General features: G+C 54.4%; 1 protein-coding gene across 1 annotated transcript in view; it reads right to left on the reverse strand.

Moving 5' to 3' along the window:
- Nucleotides 1-463: 463 nt before the first annotated feature.
- The window catches only part of TBKBP1 (TBK1 binding protein 1), a 59,555-nt gene continuing 37,476 nt past the window's right edge, over nt 464-22,542 (reverse strand). The window contains exons 8-10 of the mRNA XM_037887093.2: nt 6,649-6,767; nt 5,469-6,184; nt 464-4,510 (exon numbers count right to left, since the gene is read on the reverse strand). Of these exons, the coding sequence (XP_037743021.1) occupies nt 4,382-4,510; nt 5,469-6,184; nt 6,649-6,767 (964 nt within the window). The 3' untranslated portion in view covers nt 464-4,381. The remainder of the gene's footprint in view (nt 4,511-5,468; nt 6,185-6,648; nt 6,768-22,542) is intronic.

A 22,542-nucleotide genomic window follows, 5' to 3' on the forward strand; every position in this document is an offset into this window, starting at 1 on the left:
GGGATATAATTTCACTGCCAGCTAGAGATGAGCTTAAGCTGTGATCGTGAAAAGGAGAGGCGGGGAGGGAGGGGGATGGAACAAACAATTTATCTGTTAAGGGGTGGCTCACTCTTATCAAAAGTTTGGGAAGCACTTCACTCCTTGCCAGAGCTGAAAGTAGTACCCAGGAGTCCTGTGCCCAGCTCTGTCCATTAGACCACATGCCCTCGCCCCCACAAGTTAGAAATAGAACCCAGGAGTCCTGGCACCCATTCTTCTGTTCTAACCACTAGACCACACTCCCTCCAAAAGTCAGGAATAGAACCCAGGAGTCCTGACTCCCAATCCTCTACTCCAAGTACTAGACCAACGTTTTGTCCCTGGCCAAGCAGATTATGTTATCCTGGGGAATTTAACTGCAAAAGCGAACGAGCCAGCCCTGACCCACAGAGCCCAAAAGAGAAGAGATTTTGGCTGCCAATTGACGCTTCAGTCTATAGGTAACTTTTATTTGACTTATTCTGTTTCACAGAGCACAGGATCTCTTCAAAGAGAACATACACAAAAGGAAGATACGTACAGACCAATGTCTCTCCACGTTCTCCTGAGCTGAGGATCTCAGGGGCCCGTGTTCGTTGGCGGGCCGTATCGAGAGGGGTCAGTCAAGAGCATGCAGCACAGAACGATGACTGACAGGCCGCTTGGATCTCCCGATTGGGTGCTCGGTTGGGAGAGGGGCGGAGATTATACCACATCACGTATTTCTGCTTTGGATCGTTGGACTAGAACAGGGGGGATTGAAGTAACAGGCCCGGAGCAGCCTACAATAAACAACACACTGAGAGCTCTCTGCAGGCCACGCATGGGGAAGGGGTAGCTCTGGGCTCTTCAGACAGAGCCGTGCATTGTCGCATCAGGCTTTGCGCCACGATGCAGAATGCATCAGACCCCTACAGACGGACCTGGGCAGCTCAGCCCCATCTTGCCTCTCCATCCTTTCTGCTTCTCGTTGGCTCTGAGGTAGATTTCATGTGGATGTGGGACAAGTGGTGTCAGTAGTGGGGAAATTAAATTGCTCGCGGGCACTTCTCTAGCCCTTGACTCCTCCCCCCCAGTGCTGGCCCCTCCCCCAACCTTAAAGTGACATGACTTCAATATGGCTGGAATCCTCCGCCTGCTGAAAATGCTTGTCTTGTCTGTTTCAGAGTAACAGCCGTGTTACTCTGTATTCGCAAAAAGAAAAGGAGTACTTGTGGCACCTTAGAGACTAACCAATTTATTTGAGCATAAGCGTTCGTGAGCTACAGCTCACTTCATCGGATGCACTTTCCACAGTATGCATCTGATGAAGTGAGCTGTAGCTCACGAAAGCGTATGCTCAAATAAATTGGTTAGTCTCTAAGGTGCCACAAGTACTCCTTTTCTTTTTGTCTTGTCTGTGACATCCACAGCTTGTGGGCGAGCGTGTGTTACCAGAGTATGGAAAGGAGTGATGCATCAGCCAAGGAGGATGCATCAGCTCCTCCGTCAGTGTAAATCGGTGCAGAGGGGCTACATCGATTTATGCCCGCTGGCCTTCCAAGGAGACTCAAGCCCTTTCAGCCCCCGCCGACTTCAGTGGGACTTGAGGGTGCTCAGAGCCTGCTTGGAATTTTTCTGCAATCTCGCAGGATTGGGCCCTTTTTTGCCCAATGCCACGACTTCCAGCCCCAGATGCAGCGTGACATGAGATACGGGGGGGAGAGCCATGAATGGCGGGGTGTCATCCCCACCTCCCCAGAATGCACAAAACCGGTTTGAATGCATTTTCCCAAAGGCCCGCGCCCCTGCTAGACTCAGGCACCTTACCCAGCGGCACTGGCGTCAGCTGCTTGGAAGCGTCTGGAATTGCTCTCTGATTCATAGGCTTTGGGTACGTCTACGCTGTGATTAAACACCCGGGGCTCAGGTGACTCGGGCTCGCGGGGATCAGGCTGCAGGGCTATAAGACTGCACTGTAAATGTCTGGGGTTAGGCTGGAGCCCGGGACCCCACAAGGGTCCCTACAGTTTTATAGCCCAAGCCCGAGTCAGATGACACGGGCCAGCCACTGGAATTTAACTGCAGTGGAGACATGCCCATTAAGGCCAGAAGGGACCAATATGATCCAAGCTCCTGCATGGATCCACCCCTGCGTGGCTTGTGCGTCAGGTACACATAACGCAGGCCAGAGCGCCGCACCCAGTGATGTCCACATCAAGCCCATCAGTCAATTCATGGTCCTATAATTTTGGCATCCATCCACCCTGGATCGCCAGCACCATCAGTCGGTAACGCACCCCTCGGCCACCCAGCATGTGGGGCCAGAGGCTAGTCATCGCTTTGGCCAGCCCCTAGGGTCACCCGAGCCGCAGGTTGGCCCTGCTCTGATCCCTGTTAAACCACAAGCCCTTCTTATGGCAAGTTTGGAACCCTCTAACTTCCTGGGGTCTCGCAGTTCCATGGATGAACCCCACAATCCAGGGCTCAACTACCCGTGGAGTTGTTCCATTTGTGGATCCTCGTATTCCAGGTCAATGGTGAAACTAAACAGGAACGGGGCACGCTTGTTGTGGAATAAAAGGGTCCATACATGGGGGTTAATCAGGAACAGCTAATGCACTTTCCATTTACACTGTGCTTTAGTCCGCATTAACTTTCAAGTGTGGACAAGCCCTCCCCTTCTGAGAGTTTCCTCAGATAAGGAGCTCGGGATTCCCCTTGGGCCCAGACAATCCTCACCCTAAGTAAACCAATTCACACCACACCCACTCCCCAGCGCAATTCGAGAGTGGGGCCCAAACCCTGCATCTGAATACCCCTGGAAATGCCAGGGATCTAGTTGCTCCAGATTAACTGTTAGTGGTTTGGGCCCATCTCTAGGCAGAGCATCGGGGTGGAAATGGCCGGTTCGCCATGCATTACATTTTCCACTCCAATGCCGGAGGGCGAACGCCACCTCCCAGCCCACAGCGAGCGAGAGTCTCTTCCTTCCCTTCCCCGCCCCAGAGTTTGGACGAATGACACCAGCCGAGGATCCGGCCCGGAGGAACAGCCGATGCCTACCCAGAGACGCACTGCTACGGCTGCTAGTTTCATCAGCGCCCTGGTGAATGATGAAGGAGTGGGGGTTTGCCCAGCACAAAAAAATATCTCTGGGTCCCGCTAGGAAATGTGGGATACTCCCAAAGGATCTTCACTGTGCGGGCACTTCTGATGAATGAATGACTCCATGAAGTTCCATTGAGACAGTCCCCGGGGTACGGGCAGGGGGAAATGAGGGCAGCTGGCCAGTCTGAATGGGCTTGTCGCAGATCAGTACAATGCAAAGATGCTTGGTAAGGCCGGAGAGAGACAGTGGGTCTTGGACCCACGCAGGTGGCCGCTGTGGAATTAACATGATGCCATCACGACAGTGTCACATGCCATCACGAGACTGCGGGCAAGGTGAGGGCGTGACCACTATGTGGGACACAGAGGGTATTCTTGATACACGGTAACTAGCTACTCAAAGCAACGTGTCAGGATGAAGGAGGAGTAAACGGTACATCAAAGAGAATATAAATACACCAGGGACACAGCTGGGCTCCACCAGAGTCAAAGTCAAAAGCAGCCATTGACTTTGCAGAGACCAGAATATGGCCCCTAGCCGACATTAAGTTCAGTGCAATATTATAGGATGTCCATGCTACACCTCTAGAAAGTGGGTTTTGTTTCTCAACAGCGTCACTGAGAGAAAGGGGGGGGATTTTAATGGAAAGATGCTTGAACTAGCAGCCAAAGGCCAAGGCAGGTTGGTTTGAAAGCTCTCGGGGGCCAACAGTGACCAAAGCTGAAGAGAACCAACCGCCCTGTAACAATTAAACCCCTGGGGAGAGGGGAGAGACTCAAACTGCACTGAGATTCCCGCAGACAGGTGCATGGAAACTCTGTGCCTCTCACCGCAGCGGCTTTCAGAGTGGGGGGTGGAATCCATCCTCCATCAGTCCTCCCTGAGATCATCCAGAGAAACCAAATGGCACAGCAAGAGCTGTAAAGGAAGAAGCAGTAAAAGGCAAGCGACACCCTCTGTAAGAAGCCACTACTAATTGTTCTGCCCTCCCCAGTACCTGGACCGGAGCGTTCCCCCGGCTGACACAAGGAGTATTGCAGATCCTGCCATTCCCGGGGGCGGGGAGGGGAGCGGAGGGGAAAAGAAACCCACTTAAAACCAAGGTGAGGGGAAGGGGGAGAGGTGAGTCTCTTACAGTTCAGTCTTTCCTGCAGGTACTGAAGACTTGGAGGTATTTAGGGAGGCGTGTTGCTCCCCGCGTTTTCATGCAGCATCCAAAGGGGGCCAGGGCTGTAAGGAAGTCGTGACGAGGAGGAAGGAGGAGGAGCCTCAGATCTTACTGTTCTCCAGGTGCGAATCAATGTGCTTTATCAAAGCATCGTCCGGGTAGCCGATAGGGAACGCCAGCTGGCAGAGGGGGCAGCTTCGGATGTCAGAATCCACCGTCTCCATCAGCAGCTGCGGGGCAAGAGGGGGCAAAAAATGACCTTTCTGCTTAAAGGAGAGTCCCAGGTACCTCCCCAGAGAGCTGCGGGGCCAGAAGCCCAGCTGATGTCGATGGAGCAGCCCCAATTCACACCAGCCGGGGATCCACCCTGCTGGGTCTAACAGCGCTGCCCAGGTCTTCCCTTTGAACTGCCTTCTGCCCCCAGGAGACTGTTCTGCAGCCCCCAGGTCTCCCCCGCAGCAGGCTTTGCTGGGATCTTCAGCCTGAATTCCCCCCTCATTAATTTCAGCCCACTCCTTGGGGGGTTACGCCCCACTCTCCCCCTCCTGGCAGCCTTCAAGGACACAGAGACACAGGTGTCAGCTCCCCTCAGTCACCACTCAGCCAAACTAGTTATGCTGGGCTGGCGGAGGAAAATCCCCCTCGTAACAGGAGCTACCTAGTGGGATTCACTAGAGGGTGCCTCTCCCAGCACTTGCTGTCCACAGCTGGGGTCCACCAGGCAGAGCTCAGATTAAGGTTGGGAGCCAAAGTTCCCCACATTTCTTATCTGGTTACAGGCTTTCCTGGGGCCTCCAGCACTGCGGTAAACAACTGCCTCAGCCATGGACTGGATTGATCCTCACAAGATAGGAAAGTATCACAGCCCCGCCCGGTTTACTGATGGGGAAACTGAGGCACGCAGTGGTTAAGTGACTTTCCCAAGGTCACGCAGCTCGGCAGCAGCAGAGCCAGGAACAGAATGCAGCTCTCCCTGTCCTTAGCCACAGGACCACCACTCCTCTTCCTCCCTGGGTCCTACATTCTGGTTCAGACCCATTGCTGAGAAAAGGGGACACACGTCCCCGAGTCCAGGGGTGAGGGCCGGGGGTTCGGCGAGGCCAGCCCAGACCAGGCTGGAGGTGGCGCTGCTGCGAAGAAGCTCGCAGCGGGATAATGGGTTAGGTAGTAACCGGGGCTAGCGCTTACGTTGATCGACGGCCAGGACTGCGCGTGCTCGGCCCTGGAGTAGGAGGCAGCTGTCCGGTGCGCGGCGGGGTCGGGGATGGGGAAGCCAGCGCAAAAAGAGGCACAGCGGGTGGCTCCCGCCTCGGGACTGGGGGGGCTGGGGACGGCCCACTCGTCTTCGTCCGAGGACTGCTTCTCGAAGCGCAGGTGCTCCTCGAAGGCGTCTCTGGCGCCCCCGGCCCCGCCGATGTAAACCTCGCCGTAGGGACGGTGCTTTGGCAGCGTGGAGGCTTCGGGCTGCAGCCACAGGGAGTGGCTCTGCCGGTACACGGCAGCGTCGCTCACCTCCGAGTAGCTGCGGCGCCCCTGGAAGCTGGCTTTGATGTGGTGGCTTGGGGGCTTCGAGTACCCCAGATCCATCACGTTCCTCTCGCTGGCGGGAGGCGCCCGGTGCTGGGAGGCGGGGGACGGGCAGGAGGGGGCCGGGGAGCGGCGCTGCTGGGCGGGGGATTGGCTCGGGGGGGGCGCCGGGGAGCGGCGCTGCTGGGCAGGGGACTGGCTCGGGGGGGGTGCCGGGGAGCGGCGCTGCTGGGCAGGGGACTGGCTCGGGGGGACGGGAGACCGCCGCTGCAGCGCGGGAGACTGGCACGGGGGGACCGGGGGCCGGCCTTGCTGAGCCGGGGGCGGGCAGGGCGGCGCCGGGGAGCGGCGCTGCGAGAGCGGGGAGTGCCTCTGGCCTGCAAAGCAACGGGACAAAAGACAAGCAAGTCAGCAAGGGGACGCACCCCCCGCCCCTACCCGCCATGTGCGTGCGCAGCACAGACAGCAGTGTCCTGGGGGCGGTATGCCGGCTCAGCCTACGTGGGGCACAGGGACCATCTCGATCAGGGAAAGAGGCCAAGGGTGGAATCCAGGCCCCTGAGAGCCATCTCCCCTTCCGCCCCTAGAGGGCGACCCTCTGGGCCTGAGGCGCACAGGAGGGGTAGCAGGGACGTCCCAGGGAGGGGCTCGTCCCCCAGGGGTGACAGCCTGACCTCGGGGCTCCCCATCCTTCCCCAGCCCCTCTCCCCTTTCGGATCCCAAACTCCGGGGCCTTCTGGTCAAGGGGGATGGTGCCGATCTCCCTTTGGAGACGTCCCCCGCCGGGAATCGAACCCGCTGCCCCGGCGCGCAAACCCCTCGGCCCCGGGAACGTGCTCACCGCCGTTGATGGGCTGCTCCTGCAGCAGCGTTCGCAGGATCTGGCTCTGCAGGGAGCTGAGGGTCCTCAGCTGGTACAGCTCCTCGGTCAGCTCGGTGTAGGCCAGTGCCAGGTTGACCCTAACACAGGGTAGACAGCAGGGCAAGGCGTAAAGCAACCCCGCAGGAGACGGCCCGGCTCGGGGACAGGGAGAGGCCCCCCACCCCTGGCTCTGCTGAGCCACTGCACCCCCACGACTGCGAGGGGCGACTGCAGGGGCAGATCATAGCCAACTGCCCTGGGAAAAGGGGACAGCTGCTGGACCCTGCTAGCAGAGGGGCTCCTGGGAGTCTGGGGAAGGCCCCGTGAGAGCTCTGGGGGTCTGTCTGATCCCCCCCCAGGACCTGCGACCCTATAGGCTGAGTGAAGCACCTGAACACAGATCATCAGAACAAGGTGAGAACAAAACGAGCGGAGGCCGCGGCTCATCACACCGACCAGCCGTCGCCAGCCTGTCTGTACCCAGCCGTTCTCTCTTGCCCTATAAGTCGATTGTACGCTCTTTGGGGCAGAGATTGACTTTTTGTTCTGGGTTTGACCAGCCCCTAGCTCAGCGGGGTCCTGGTCCACTCCCAGGCAGTACCATAACCCACATTATATATCATAGTACAGGATAGGGCCAGACAAAAGGAGACAGCGGTTTTTTCACCCCCGGAGCTCAGCTCCCTTTACAAACTGAGACCGGGGCTCTAAGGAAGTAGAGCGACTTGCCCAAGGTCACCTAGCGAGCCAAGGATGGAACCCAGGCATCCTGGCTTTCCAAACAAAACAAACAAGGCAACAGATGAATGACGACTTTTTCCTCCCGCCGGGCTGCCGGCCCCATCAACGCCTTTCCCGCGGCCCTGCCAAAGTTGTCAACACGTGGAAGTTTCCCCAACAACTTCCGCGTCGCCTTTAAAAAAAAAAACAGATTCGCTATGTTGATGTGAAGGGAGAACCTGTCTCATGAGGTTACCGAGGGGCTGTCAGGCCGAGCACGAGAGAGCAGCCGCGTTGAGCTGAGTGACTGTGACACCGAGGGGACCTGGGAGATGCCTCACGTAACAGCAGCGGACAGGTCCCCCCCTTTCGCCGTTCCCTTTCCCCCGCCCACCACCCCTAAAGAATCGGGGGGTTTATTCACTCCGTTGTTCACAGGACACATCCCCCTGGAAGCGGACCATTGTTTGTTCTGACGTGCGGCCGGCGGGAGTGACGGGCGACAAAACGAAGGGCCCCGAAGGATCCGACTCGAAGGATTTTGTGAACAATGGGCACGACGCTCACCCAGAGGAACCCCTCGTGAGCCCGAGAAGGCAGCAGAGCAGAGCCCTGGCCAGCATCTATAGCTCTCCTCTGTCAGCCACCGCAGCAGCTACACCTCCTGGAGCTCCCCGTGTCCAGAAACTCACATGCTCCCCTGTTCTTCTAGGAACTCGGCATCGATCCCAGCTGGTGCCCAGTCCCTAGCCAGTCTCGCGGAGAGAGCCCTGAGCATGGGCCTTGCCGTGGGCACGGATCGCTCGGGACAAAAAGCCAGCCAGTTTCCTAAAGGAGGCCAGTCATACACGCTCCTGCCCAGAGGTGGACGCCTTTGGGATCCATAAAAAGCCTGCGGCCCCTCAGTTGGGGGAGGGATCGGTTTGTGGCTGTGCTGTCAGAGCTATGGCTGGTGCGCTAGGGCTGTTACGAGGCCCCTCCCAGCAGCGGAGTCCGCTCCTCTGGCCCCACCAGGGTCAGCTCATGTGAGCAGCAGCAGCCGCCTCCTCCCCCAGCCAAGCCTCCCATTGATTTCAACAGGCGCTGGAGTCAGGCCCTTAATAACCTCATTAAGGGACCACTAATCCCACCGCTGGCAGCAGCAGTCTCTGGGGCCTTGGTCATGTCACTTAACCTTTCCACCTTCCCTTCCCTTCTGCGAAATGAGGAAACTAACCCCCTGCCTGCAGCAGGACAAGGCAACATCATTGTCCCCATTCGGCAGATGGGGGCTCCGAGATTCGCTGCTGTGGAGATGTACCCCTTGTCGACTTGCCCCATGTCACAGAGCGAACCAGTGGCAGAGCTGGGAATCCATCCCCCTAAAGCCATCCCTACTCTCTAAGCAAGGGGGTGACCACGGTGCGTCGGAGCCTGTGACCTCGCGGGGCGCAATAACTCTTTTGCGGGCTCACTCTGAAGACGCAGCGGGCTGGGTGTGAATGAAAGAGACCCGCGAATAATAAATAATCGTCACCCCTAGCTCTTCTCATCCCTAGGTCTCCAAGCACTTCACAGAGGAGGTCAGGTTCATTCTCCCCATTGTACAGCCTGGGAAACTGAGTCTCGGAGCGCCCAAAGGCACCCAGCAGCCAAGCCAAGAAGAGAACCCGGGTCTCCAGGACCCCCACTCCACAGCTTCACAACTTCTAAAGTCAGCAGGGACCACCGTGATCATCTGGCTTGACGTCCTCTCCAACATCGGCCACAGGACTTCTCCGAAGTCCCAGTCGCTCCAACCACTAGGCCACGCTGCAGTGGAAGGCAAGGTGAGGTGGAGAGGGGATTTCTAGCCTGGCTGATCTCACACAGGCAAGGCAGTCGCCAGCACCTTGTTCTCGCTCCCTGAGGCCCGAATAGCCGCCAGGATGCCCGACATTCGCCCACCGCCCCATGAATATTTCAGACCTGAAATACTGTGGCCGTTCGGAGCCCGTGTTTTAGCACAGGGGAACCTGCCATTCCCTCGGTCTTCTGCTGCCTTCCAAAACAAAACCCCCCAACCCAGCCCACCAGGCCCTGCTGGGGCGGGTCCCACATTGGCAACGGCAGGGGAGCTGGTTAGAAAAAGCACTGCCCTGGGTGTAACCTCCCTTCCTCCAAAATAACCTTCTGCCCCTCAGAGATCAAAGAGTGGAAACTTCCTTCTCCAGTTCAATCACTAGCAATGCAAATCGACCAAAAGGCAGGCCAGGCATGGCAAAGCAGGACTCTCCCCTGCCCTCCCCCACCGCTGCCTGGCACACTGTGGCTGGCGCCGTTCCAAGCCGTGGCACCGGGATTTTGGCCTCGCAAACGTGAACGGTTTCCTGTAAGGGGAGGCGAAGGCCGGGGCTGAGAGTGGGGACGCATGTCGGTGGCGGCCGAGGAGAGTTGTGTGAGGTTTGTGCTTCTGAAGACAGGAAAAGTGAGTGTTTCAAATAAAGGCTGGTTAAGAAGAAAAGCCCCCCCCCGGGTGTGTGGCTGCAAGCGGGTTAGGCAACATGCTCACAAAGCGGAGGTTTATTTTAGAAGCAAGAGCGAAAAGAAAAAAAAAATCCCCCACCGCCTAACCAGGGTGACCAACCTCTCGGGGGGCCCACTCGGTGCAGGCGGCTCAGGAAAGGCGTGTGGTTCTTGAGCCTGCGAGATGGGTGCCACACCTCCAGCGACTCGCGGGGCGATGCCCAGAAGCTGTGCAGGGAGGCCGTCTTCCCCCCCTCGCCGGCTTTCTGCAGGAGCGTTCAGCTGCCGATTGAGGGCGGGGATAGGCGAGCCCCTGGGCCTGGGGGACACAGCCCCCAGTATTCAGCTTATTGCAGTGGCCCAAGAAATATCACCCCCGCTTCCTTCCAGGGCCCCAGGCTCCCCGCTGGGCCTCTCTCCAAGTGGACTCTTCCTCCCGGTTCCCACCCCGAGGCATGCACTTCCTCCCCGAACACCCCATCCTACATGGACGCTGTTCTTCCTCCACCCGATAGACCTCGGGAGCCAATCTGGCTTTCAGCGACCCCCACGCAAACTCAGCGCTTTCTCTGGATTTGCACTGGGGTAGTTCAGCCCTGGACATCTCGCTGACTGGCCGCTACAATGGGCCTGCGTCATCACTGGGCCCTGATCCATCCCCAATTCTCCTCTGCATCCTTGCCCCTGTGACTGATCCTCCCGCTCTCAGCTGGGTGCCTGCATTTGCCCTCTTTTGAAACAGCCCCACTCCCCCCCCCCCCCCCCCCGCCGGCAACACCCAGCCCTATGGCCGACCCCAAGCCCGCCCTGCAGTGACCTTCATGCCCTGTCTCCCCTTGTGCTTGAACCATCTTCCCATCCTACCTTGGTGCCCTACAGATCCACCTGGGCCCCGTGCAGCCCACTCCCGAAAGCCGCGGTGCACTGCTGCGCTGGTTGAAGACACAGGGGCTCAGACCTCCCGCTAAATCAAATCCTGTGCGGTTCTGAGCACCTGCTGCAAGCTGCAGAACGCACTCAGCACCTCGCAAGATCGGCGTCGGGTGCCCTTAACAACGCTCCGTAAATCATCCTCCTCAAGGACAGCGCTGCCTGCAAAGACCCCCCAACCGCCCAGGCGAGCGGTAGGGGCAAGTTTCTGAGCCCGAGCTCCCAGCACAGACAACCTCGCATGGAAGGGGGGAGATGGGGATTCAGTTTTCTAGATGACACCTTCCGAGCATCTGCAACCTCTGGATGCTACTGGGAAGGGGGAAAGGTTTCTCTTTTTGAAGGCAGCTAAAGTGGAGCAATCACGCATGAGGTTTGCAACCCATCCGGCGTAGGATTAGTTCTAGCACCGATCAGCGTCAGGCATCTGGAATGGTTTTAAACCACTGGAAACAAGCGAAAGCCTGGGGCGCCTTAAAAAGATAGCGGGCTAGTGCTGAAACCCTGGCCGCGGGTGTCTAGGTGCTGTGTAGACACACCCTAAATTGGGACTCGGGAGGCTTTGGTTCAAATTCTGGCAGTACCACTGCCTCCTTGATCAAGTTACATGGCCGAGTTTTCAAGAGATCGCCGCCCAGAGGAAGGGCCCGATTCTCAAGAGACGAGTGCCCTTAATCTGTGTCAGCTCCCCCTCTGGATAACGATACCTTGCTGTGTCTTGTCCATTTAGCTCTTACTAGGAGTACGTACAGCACCTGGCACTGTGCGGCCTCTCTGCACCACTGTAACACATATAATAATGGTGAGGCCCTGCAGGATTTATGCCTATTGCATGTTGATTCCTTGTATATTCCATACCAAGGGTCAGGCAGTGGGGGTGAATTACTGGCCTGTGTTGGGATAGAGAGAACCTGGATTTCTGCCTCAGGAGACAATGGGTTTTGAGCCACTTGTAGAAGGCCAGACTCTGTCCTGAAGATGCTCAGATTCAAAGGTACTGCAGCTCCCACCAGGACACCTGTGGCCGGATTTTCCACAGCTCAGCTCCCCGAGCTCCTTCCGGAGCGGTCCCCGCCTTGCACCCCTGTTCCTTTCCCCCAGCGAACCAGACGTCGAGCTGAAATGAACAAAGGAACTGCCCAAACCACAGAGCCTGTGCGTGCTCTGGCAGGGAGGAGATCTGTGCACCGAAGGCAACTGGTGGACAGGCTGCTGCATTTTCAGCACCTGCTCGCTGGGCTCTGCCCGCCACAGTGGAAGGGACCTTTTCCGTGCACAAGGCGCCATGATTTCTCCATCTCGCCCCAATTTCACAAGGCGCCGTCTATTGATGGCATCACCCCCGGCCACAGCTAATTGCGGGGATGGGGCGGGAGGGGGAATAACGTGTTCGCTCGCTCCCAGAACAGATGGTAATGGCAGAAAGAAACAGCCCCAAGATCTACTTTTCCACCCCAGACACTTCACAGCCTTTCAGGAAGCCTGACGCAGCAGAAAAGCTGTTTGCAATTAATCTCCTCCCCAACAGGAGCCTTGCATGGAAAACGGAAAATCTCGACAGTTTCTGAACGTGACCGCCACCCCCCCACTTCCAAAAATATATTCATTTCAAAATAAAACAGGTGGGTTTTGGTAAGTCACTGAAGACAAGAGATCTCAGACCAAACCCGCCCCGAAAGACCAGCCACCTCCAATCTCTGGATTCATGTCCGGTGACCCGTAGAGGGCGAGGACCATTTGTACTGAGGTAGCGCCTAATTGAGCCCCACTGCGCCAGGTGCTGTACAGACACATAGTAAGAGACAGTCCCTGCCTCAAAGAGCTGACATTCTAAATAGGCAATCATCCCATTTTAAAGATGGAGGAACTGAGAGAGATCCAGGGACAGATCTGCCAAAGAGGGCAGCCTATTGTGACCCGTCTGTGTCACAACGGCAGCTCTCAGGCGTTGTTAATTCTCTAGCCCCAAAGGGAAGAGCGGAGGACTTGAAAATCCAGCCCTAAATAACTTAGGTCACAGAGGCAGTCAGGAGCAGAGTTCAGCATTGAACCTCGGTCTTCTGAGTATGAGACTGCTGCCTTAACCACAAGACCATCCCCTTCCAATTGTTTGCTGCTTACAAAAGAACTTGGTGCTTCGCAACAGAATGAAATAGGACATCTTGTTTCCTAGGGCGAGCAGCCAGCAGCACTGTACAATTTAGGAACAGAAGAAAGGGGACTAGCAGTTTGCTGAGAAGTGGGAGCCAGGGGTCCTGGTTTCTAGTCCCAGCTCCACTGCTCATTTGTCATGTCAACTTTGGGTGCGTCATTTAAGATCTCTCAACTTCAGCTTCTCCCGGGGTCAAATAGGGATGATAATAAATAAGTGATTGGTTTCAGAGGAGCAGCCGGGTTAGTCTGCATTCGCAAAAAGAACAGGAGGACTTGTGGCACCTTACAGACTAACCATTTTATTTGAGCATAAGCTTTTGTGAGCTGTATGCATTTCGTGAATGCATCCGACGAAGTGAGCTGTAGCTCCCGAAAGCTTATGCTCAAATAAATTGGTTAGTCTCTAAGGTGCCACAAGTCCTCCTTTTCTTTTTGCAAATAAGTGATTGTTACTCATCTCACCGGGGGGGGTGGGGGGGGAGGGAATGAATCCTCATGCAAATTCCCACTGATTGCAGTAAAAGTTCTCAGCCCATTCTGAGTCAGAGCAATGGGCCACTATCTCCTGCCCCTCAGCACTAGCTGCCTATAAACCCCCATACTGAAAAATCATGCAGTAATTTCCCATAAGAGAGATGGTCTTCCTGACCCCAGACAGTTTATGATTTACTCATGCCCTGAATCATGCGGATTTATTACCCCTATGAAGCATATTACCCCTGTGTAACGGAACTGCGGCTATGCTCATTCTCCATGTAAATAGCCAAACTTTTTTGGAATCCTTCTAAGCTCTTGGCTACGATAAATATCCAGAAACAGGAAGTTCCCTGGGTATAAAAACCAAAAAGTTGCATTTCACTGTCCCTGGACATCCCTTGTCCACATATTATAGGAAAGAATAAATAGGAGCACCTGATCTACCTTCTCTCTTCCATTCTTCATTTTCTCCTCCCCTCATGCCTCTTGTTTGTCCTCTCTCTAAATCAAAAAGTCCAAAGCTTTTCATTCTCTTTCCCAGCCTCCGAACCACTGCCATGGACCTTTATACCACTTGTATGTCTGTCCCATTATGGCAGCACCTCAAGGACTAGCCAAGTTCAGGGACCCATTGTGGTAGGCACCGTCTGTACATCTAGCAAGAAAAAGTCCCTGCCCCCAAAGAATTTACCGTGTAAACAGACAAATGGTGGGAGGGCAAACTGAGGCATTGAGCAGGAAAGTGATTTGCCTAAAGTCACACAACTCATTAGTTGCAGAGGTGGGAACAGAACAGAGGTCTCCTAAATCCTAGCCCTATGCACTAGACCACATTGTCTTACTTGAAAAGTGATTTATCCTGGTGTCAAAGTACCTTCACAGGGTGAAAATGCTAGGTGCTAAAGGACTCTAATCTAGGGGAGAAAGACATAAATGGGAACCCTGGCTGGAAGCCGATGCTGGACAAATTCAGATTAGAAATATGGCACCAATGCTTAACAATGAAGGTGATTAACCCTTAGAACAAATTCCCAAGGAGAGTGGTGGATGCTCCATTTCTTGATGTTGTTAGATCAAGACCACATGCTTTCCCAGCAGGTATTTTCCATTGGTGTTTGCAGTGTTGTTGTAGCCATGTGTGTCCCAGGGTATTAGAGAGACAAGGTGGGGGAAGTGATCCCTACTTTTCAAGATCTAGGGGTCCCAAACATGCCTATCACAATGTATGGTGTACCTCATCTACTGCACTAAACGCCCGAATAACTATGTGGGTGAAACCAGACAATCACTACACTCTCAAATGAACTCACCCAGAAAAAGGACCAAAGACAAAACACACCCCCGTCCCCTGTGGGTGAACCCAAAGTGATCACTCCATAGCTGACCTCTCAGTGCTCATCCTCAAAGGAAACCTGCACAACACTCTCAAAAGACGAGCCTGGGAACTTAAATTCATAATTTTGCTAGACACTCAATACCATGGCCTGAATAAAGACACTGGATATATGGTTTATTACAATAAACAATCTGTAACTAACTCACTCCTCCCTTTTTTTGTCCTACGTCTGCAGAGGTGTTAACTCAGCCACTTCCCCTTGAATGGTCCCTTAGAATATGTGCTAACTACTTGTGCTAAACAGGTTTCAGAGTAACAGCCGTGTTAGTCTGTCTTCGTAAAAAGAAAAGGAGTACTTGTGGCACCTTAGAGACTAACCAGTTTATTTGAGCATGAGCTTTCGTGAGCTACAGCTCACTTCATCGGATGCTAAACAATCTGTTCTGTCTTGTATTTAGCTGTGACACTGAGTACCTTTCCCAGCTCTGAAGAAGAGCTCTGTGTAAGCTGGAAAGCTGGTCTCTTGGTCCAATAAACGATATCACCTCACCCGCCTTGTCCTCCTGAAAGGTTCGTTTCAGGCTACGTCAACACTATGCACCTTTTAGCGACACAGCTACAGATGAAAGGTGCGCAGTGTAGCCGCTGTATGTTGGCAGGAGAGAGCTCTCCCGCCAACAAGAAACTTCCACCTCCAAGGTGCAGCGGTAGCTTGGTCGGCAGGAGAGAACGCTGCTCACACAGCCGCTTTTCGTCGGCAAAATTTTTGTCGTTCAGGGGAGTGGTTTTTTTCACACCTCTGAACAACCGAAAATTTGTCGTTCCAGTGTAGACAAAGACTTAGAGTCCAGCGATACTCAGACCTCAGGGTGTCAGGAGACAAATTAGTGGTCAACATTACCCAAAAGAGTCACAGTCGTGTGAATTCATTGTTTCATTTGCTATATATATATATATATATACACACACACACACACACTCTCTCTCTCTCGGCAAAACGACTGCCCAAGTATTAGTATTTTATCAACTACAATTGGTTAATAACAGAGGGAAAGCCTCCTGATTGGTTAATAACTTAGATCAGTTAATCATTAAATCACAGGGTGTTTTAATATCATGTACTGCAGAGAGCCGCAGGAGATGCATTAAAGAGCTATTTGCAGCTCTGGAGACTCTGTCTGAGTATCTCTGCGTTAGTCAAAAGCCTGGTCGATGCTAGGAAATTTGGCTGGTGTAACATGTTGCTCACACCTCTGAGTGGCGCAGTTAAACTGACCCAAGCCCTGGTGTAGACAGCACTAGGTGGACGAGAGAATTCTCCCGTCGACCGCCTCTTGGGGAGGCGGATCACTTCTGCCGACGGGGACATCTCCTTTCAGCGTAGGCAGCGTCTTCATTGATGCGTTCCGGCCGCATCGCTGCAGTGTTTTAAGTGTAGACAAGCCCAAAGAAGTTATTGGACTCAACAGAGGGGAATCTGGGTGAAACGTGAGGGCCCGACCCGCCTAGATGACCTCACCGTCCCCTCTGCCCCTGAAATCTACGAACTCAGAGGCCACGTCCTCTCAGAAACAATCCCCCACAATCTAGGACACCCGGGCCTCCTGAATACCACAATTCGAGTCACCGGGAGTTCAAGTCAAATTATTTTTTCTCGGATCGCGAGATACAGAGCAGCGCACTGCCGCTAAGCTGTGGCAAGTTTCTCAATACAATGATTTGCCCCCCCCCACCGCCGTTCTCTCTTTTGCGCACACGGGCAGCATCTCACGGGGTTTGCACGCGGCCGGGCTGAGATGGGAAATCAGGTAGAGGCTGCAGCTGCGTTGGCTCCTACGCGCGTCTTTTTACTCTTTTGTTCTTTTGCTTCTGCTTCCTCCCCCAGTCCCACAAGCCTCAACTCTTTTAATAAAATGCTGTGGTCAGCCCTTCCCCGGCCCCCACTCCCACACGTCCCCCTCCCCCACGCCTCACGCTCTCCGTCAGCAGAGAGCACAGCGGGGGCCCGTGGGTGTGGGTGGCGGAGGCGGGGGAGGAGAGGACAAGATGTTTCGCAAGGAGGCGTGGTCTCATGGGAGCGTCTGGGATCCTGGGGGGGGCAGAAGGGGTCTGCCCGTGCCATTTACACCCTCCTCCAGCTGCGAAATAAACAGGCGAGATGAAGGGGATCCAGCCCGCCCGCTCCGTGCTCAGGCCGGGCTTGCCAGCAGGGGGTGCCGCAGGGCCTGGCTACTGATCAGCCGCCAAGTGGCTACCACAATGCTAAGGCCCGTGGTTATAGCAGATTGAAAAAGAGGAGGGGGGCGCTCTCAGGGTGTCGGAGAAGGAGGAGCTCTGCTCACCCAACCCAGGGAGTCATGAAGCTTAAGGCCAGAAGTGATTCCCCACACCACCTAGTCTCATCTGTGCATCACAGGCCACCAACGCCGGCCAGCCCCCACCCACCAATTCCAACAACCGCCAGGAGACCAAAGCATTACCCAGGAGACAAGACTGTTTTGTGCCACAATTTAGTTGGGGATTGGCAGGGGGTTGGACTAGATGACCTCCTGAGGTCCCTTCCAACCTTGATATTCTATGATTCTACGGGCAGAGACGAGGAGGGGCCAAAGCCCGCGCACTGGTAGAGAAATGATTAAGTGAGACATGCCACAGAGCTTTTTAGTTTTAAGTCAAGTGACCCACACGCTGGAGAGGAAGGTGAAAAAAAAACCCCAAGGTCGCTGCCAATCTGATCTGGGGGAAAACTCCTTCCCGACCCCACATGTGGCAATCAGGGAGACCCTCAGCATGGGAGCAAGACCCAGCCAGGCAAGCCCCCGAGAGAGAAAATGCTCTGTGCCATCTCAGAGCCCTGGCCCACTCCACCCCATGTCCCATCTCCAGCCGTGGCCATCTCTGATGCTTCAGAGGAAGGAGCTTAAAAAAAACCCGCCCAGAATACACTGGGAGGAGAGAGGGATCCCTTCCTGACCTCTGCCACTGGAACCCTGAAGCATGAGCTTTAGATATGCAAGACATCAACTGGAAGTGAGCCCTGGCCCCCAGCATCACAAGCAACCTCATCAGACAATCTGTTTAGCTTTCTCTTAAAACGAATGAAGTGGTTTGTCCCCACAACTCCCAGTGGGAGGCTGTTCCGGACCCTCCCTCTGATGGTTAAAAAGGGGGGCGCCCCTCGGCTGCTGGCAGAGGCGGGGGGGGCTCTGCGCCTTACTTTTAGTGCCATCCTCGGGCAGGAGTAGTTCGAGACTACCCTACTGTTTTAACAGGGAATGGGGAAGGAAGATCTGGGAGTTTGGTCGGCAGGTTTGCAAAGTTTAGCCCAGGGTTTGGGTTTTAACCCCTTCCCTCCCACACACAGAGCCAAGGATTCGCCAGGCCTGTCTCCAACCCAAACCACCTTGGGAAGCGCCCGTTTACAAAGAAAGGCTCGGCAGGGCAAGAGCGACTGACGCGTGAACGAGCAACCGATGCTCCCAGCTGCCTTTGCCGCTCTGCTGCGTACGCTTTTAAGATGCACAGTTACAATCGCCAACCCCCAAGCGCTGCAGGGAGGGAAACAGGAGCCGAGAGGCAAACGCATGAGGTCATTTGAATGGGCTTCCCTATTTACACCCAGAGCGAGCGCACTGAGAGTGGGATGGAAGGATTTCATGAGAGAAGAAAAATGCCGAGCGATCATTTAAGAGACACTTTTTGGAGCAGGTGGTGGGGTTGCATGAGTGTCCTGGATAAAAAAAATGACCTCAAAGCCCCAGCTTCTGGAGTCATGTGAATATGCAAGAATCTCAGCCTTCGTTTATTTTGCTTGGAGTTGGCACTCTGGCTGTCTTCTACCCCAGGGGTGGCTGCATTTCAGTGGTGCAAATCTACACAACAGAGACACTGTCTAACATGTAGCGCACTGAACAGGGATTCAAGAAGCCTGGGTTCTAGCCCCATCTCTGCCACCGACTTGCTGTTGGGCAAGAGACTTCACTTACGCTTCCCCTCCCAGTCTCCACCTGCCTCGTCTATTTAGACTGCCAGTGCCTTGGGGCAGGGACGGTCTCTCACACTCTGTTATGTACAGAGCCTAGCATAACATGGCCCTAATATCAGTCGAGTGAAACTGTAATTGGTGTACAGTCTGTGAAGTGCTTTGGGTTGAAAGGTGCTGGGTGTATAGAAAATATGTGCAATGAAGTTACTTATTTTGGGGTTTTTTTAACTGCTGTGATTGTGATGAATATCTGCAGTGCAATATTGCAGTGTCAGAGGTTCCTGAAGCTCTGCCTATGAGACTGAAATGAGGAAACCACCGAATTAAATGCTGGTTGCCTCTAAGGCTTGCAAAAGAAAAAACCCCCAATTTAAAAAAAGACTCTCTCTTATTAAAAACAAAACTGCTGGCTATTTCGAGGGCTAATGCTTCCTTCTGCAAAACACGGATCACCTTCCGAGGAAATTAGAGGAGGTTGCTAACCAAGACCAGCAAGAGGTTTATGTGCTAATTTGAAACTCATCTCCCATCAATAAACATGCCCCTTTTAGGGGCCAAATTAACAGCTGGGGTCAATGGAGTTACACTGATTTATATCAGTGGAAGACCTGGCCCAGTCCTCTGAATGCATATGTCAAAAGAAACAGCCACTGAAACAGAAATGCCAGCTCCAAAGATCCTTCATGCTTTGAGCCCCAGATCTGCCTCCAGGGCTAGTAGATAGGCCAAGGATTTAGGTGACCTAGATTCTAGTCCTGGCTCTGCCACTGGTTTTCTAGGTGAACCTGGGCAAGTCACTTCGCCTCTCTATGCCTCAGTTTCCCCTTCTGTAAAATGGAGCTCATGCTACTGACCTCCTTTGTAAAGAGCTGTGAGATCTGTTGATTAAAAGAGGTAGTTAGGGATTGTCATCTGATGGATGTTGTTGCCCAAACCCATGGCATCTCTAATGAGAGATGGGCCCAAACACACAATTCCTGAGCTTGGTTCTCCCTTTTTACATCAGTGCAACCCCATTGGCTTTTGCGGAGTTACTCCCAATTTACTGGTGCAAGTGAGGGGGGAAATCAGGCCCCACATCTGGATCCTAATCCTAATTGGGAAGGGTCAGATCCTAGATACGACAACGATTGATGCTACAAATCCTATTAGAGAGAAGTCAACAGAGCGCTCGATTGATCAGTCCGGGATTATGGTCGGAGCTCAGTCCCGCCGCAGCATCACCAACCCCAAACATTCAAAACCCTTGACCCCCCACCCCCCAAAATCAAGAGACTGGCTTAAAAATCATGAGATCTTTAAAAAAAAGAAAAAAAAAGGTGGAGTTCTTTTTCTTTGCCTGCTGGTTTGAGCCTTCAGCTTGTCTCCTTGGATCAGGTACTTCAGATTCTTTCACAACCATAAGTGCTAGAAACTTGCTGGGGCGGGAGGGGGGGATTGCTGGCGTGTATTAGGATTCACACTCCACCGGTGCACACTGCTGCACCGTGTGGACAAGCCCCTGGGTTCTATTTGCGACTCTGCCACTGGCCTGAGGGGTGAGTCACTTCCCCTCCCCGTGCCTCAGTTTCCCCATCTGTGAAACGATGTTAACCTCTTTTGTAAAGTGCTTTGAGAGCCACCGATGAAAAGCGTTATAATACGAGGGAGGTGTTATTATTTTATTGGCATATCAACACCGGCAAAATGGTCACACCTTTCACCAAAGTAGTTACGCGGGTCAAACTTCTTCAGTGCAGATCAGGCCCAATAAACTGAAGCAGAGGAGGAGCAACAACTTGCCCCACACACCGCAAACCAGCGGGGGAGCCGCAGGCAGAACGCAGGAGTCCTGGAGCAAAGTCCTGGCTCCCACTAAATCAGTGGGAGTTTTGCCATTTTCTGCTGGGACCAGGATTTCACCCGCTCCACTGAGCAACGCAGCCTCTGCTATTGTACCCTGCTCCCTCTCTCGCAATCGAAAAAACGAGGGGGGGGGAAACGGGAAGGGATCAAAAGGACGTGCAGGGATTGGAGAGGAGTTTCTGCCTCCCTGGAGAGGGTGACTGGAATTAGATCAAAAGTATTACAAGCCCTGACCAGACGGAACTATTGTCAGTTTGGCCGTGCATGCCGGGGGGATTCTCTATCCCTAGCTTGCGGAACGACAGTGGAGCCCGCGTGTTGCCTGGGGCTGGGAGAGCCAGGCGGCTGGCCCCTGTGGACACGGACCCAGGTTCGTCACGCTAAGGGCAGGTGGTAACGTGGCTGCTCACAGCCCCGGGTATGCCGGCAGCGGCCCAGGGACACCAGCGATGGCTTCGTCTTCTAAGCGCTGTAACACTTTAGTCTCGTTCCAGTTGTTCCACTTGGGGCGGGGGGCAGCTGGGTGGGATTTAGGGGCCTGTCCTATACACAGGCGAGATCCCATCTGACCTTAAGCTCTACGACCTTTACCCCTTGACCTCAGGGCAGCATGCAACACTAAAACCCACCCTGCTTTTGCTGGGCGAGGTGATGCCTCGGCCAGACCAGGGCAGGTCGGGGAGACATTTCCACTCTCTCCTGCATGCCGGCCTGTAGCAAGGCCTGTCCCCAGGTCCCCATCCCAAGCAGAATTATCGTAGGGGGGGGTGGGGGGGCGGAGAGGAAGACGACCTACTCAAGAGCGGCCAAAAAGCCGAGATGGCGTGAGTGAATAGCACTCCTGCTCAACAGCACAAACCCGAGCAAAAATAAAAGCACAAACCACAGGCTTATCTACCATCTCCACGTGGGGGGTGGGCAAAGCAGCAGCGTTAAGCCAGAGACACTGGGGTAGGGAGGGGAGGGAAATGGCCGAGAACCGTTAACCCCGCCCCGATGGGATCGGGAAGCAGAACGTGCCATGGGGCGCTGTGTGCCTGCCAGATGGAATAACGATGGGGGTTTTTCATTACGCCAGGTGCTGTACAAGCACAGGGTAGCCATAACAGCAGCTCTGCCGCAACCCACGCTCGGGTTTCAAAGTGCTCAAGAGACGTTTGTGAAGGCAGGCTTGGCGGGTTCAGAGACTTTAAAGCCTGAAGGGACTGTCTGATCATCGCTTCTGACCTCCCGTGCAACGCAGGCCGGAGAATCTCACCCAGCGATTCCTGCGGCCAGCCTATTGCACTTGGAGAGTCAGTATCAATTCTCCCCATTTCACAGACGAAGGAAACCAAGGACCAGAGCAGTTTAAGTGATTTGCCCACGGTCACACAGTCAGGACTCCTGGGTTCTCCTCCCGGCTTTGAACTCATTTAGTGACTCCAGGAGAGTTGCCTTTCCCGGCCCCAGACTTCCCCACCTGTAAAAAGGGGATGATGCTAATGAGCTACCCTTGTGGATGCTGGGAGGGTTAATTCGCTAATTAGGGACTTGTGAAATGCACAGAGATCCCTGCAGTGTGAAATATAGCGTTCTGCCCGTCATCGGCATCCATGGGAGTTTCCCATGAACAGCGGCAGGAGAACGGAACCGTCTGCAGAGAGAGCTTCCGGTTCTATGGAGGACACTAACTGGCGTCTATACTGCAGCTTCCACCTAAAGCACTTTGCAATCAGTTCCTAGCCCACTGCTGAATGGCAGCTAGCCCTGGAGTGAAACACAGTGACCCTGCCCAAGAGTTTAGGACAGGAAGTGCAGAATACTGTGTCCAACATAGGAATTCAGGGAGGCAGGTCGCTATTCCGCAAGGCAGGACATCCGTGTTTAACATCCCACCACCCGTCAAAGGTCCTTGGGGATTTGGAAGAACCACAAGCAGTTGGGATGTTGGTGTAACCTC

The sequence above is a fragment of the Chelonia mydas genome, chromosome 27 (assembly GCF_015237465.2).
Source record: "Chelonia mydas isolate rCheMyd1 chromosome 27, rCheMyd1.pri.v2, whole genome shotgun sequence".
Taxonomy (NCBI): Eukaryota; Metazoa; Chordata; order Testudines; family Cheloniidae; genus Chelonia; species Chelonia mydas.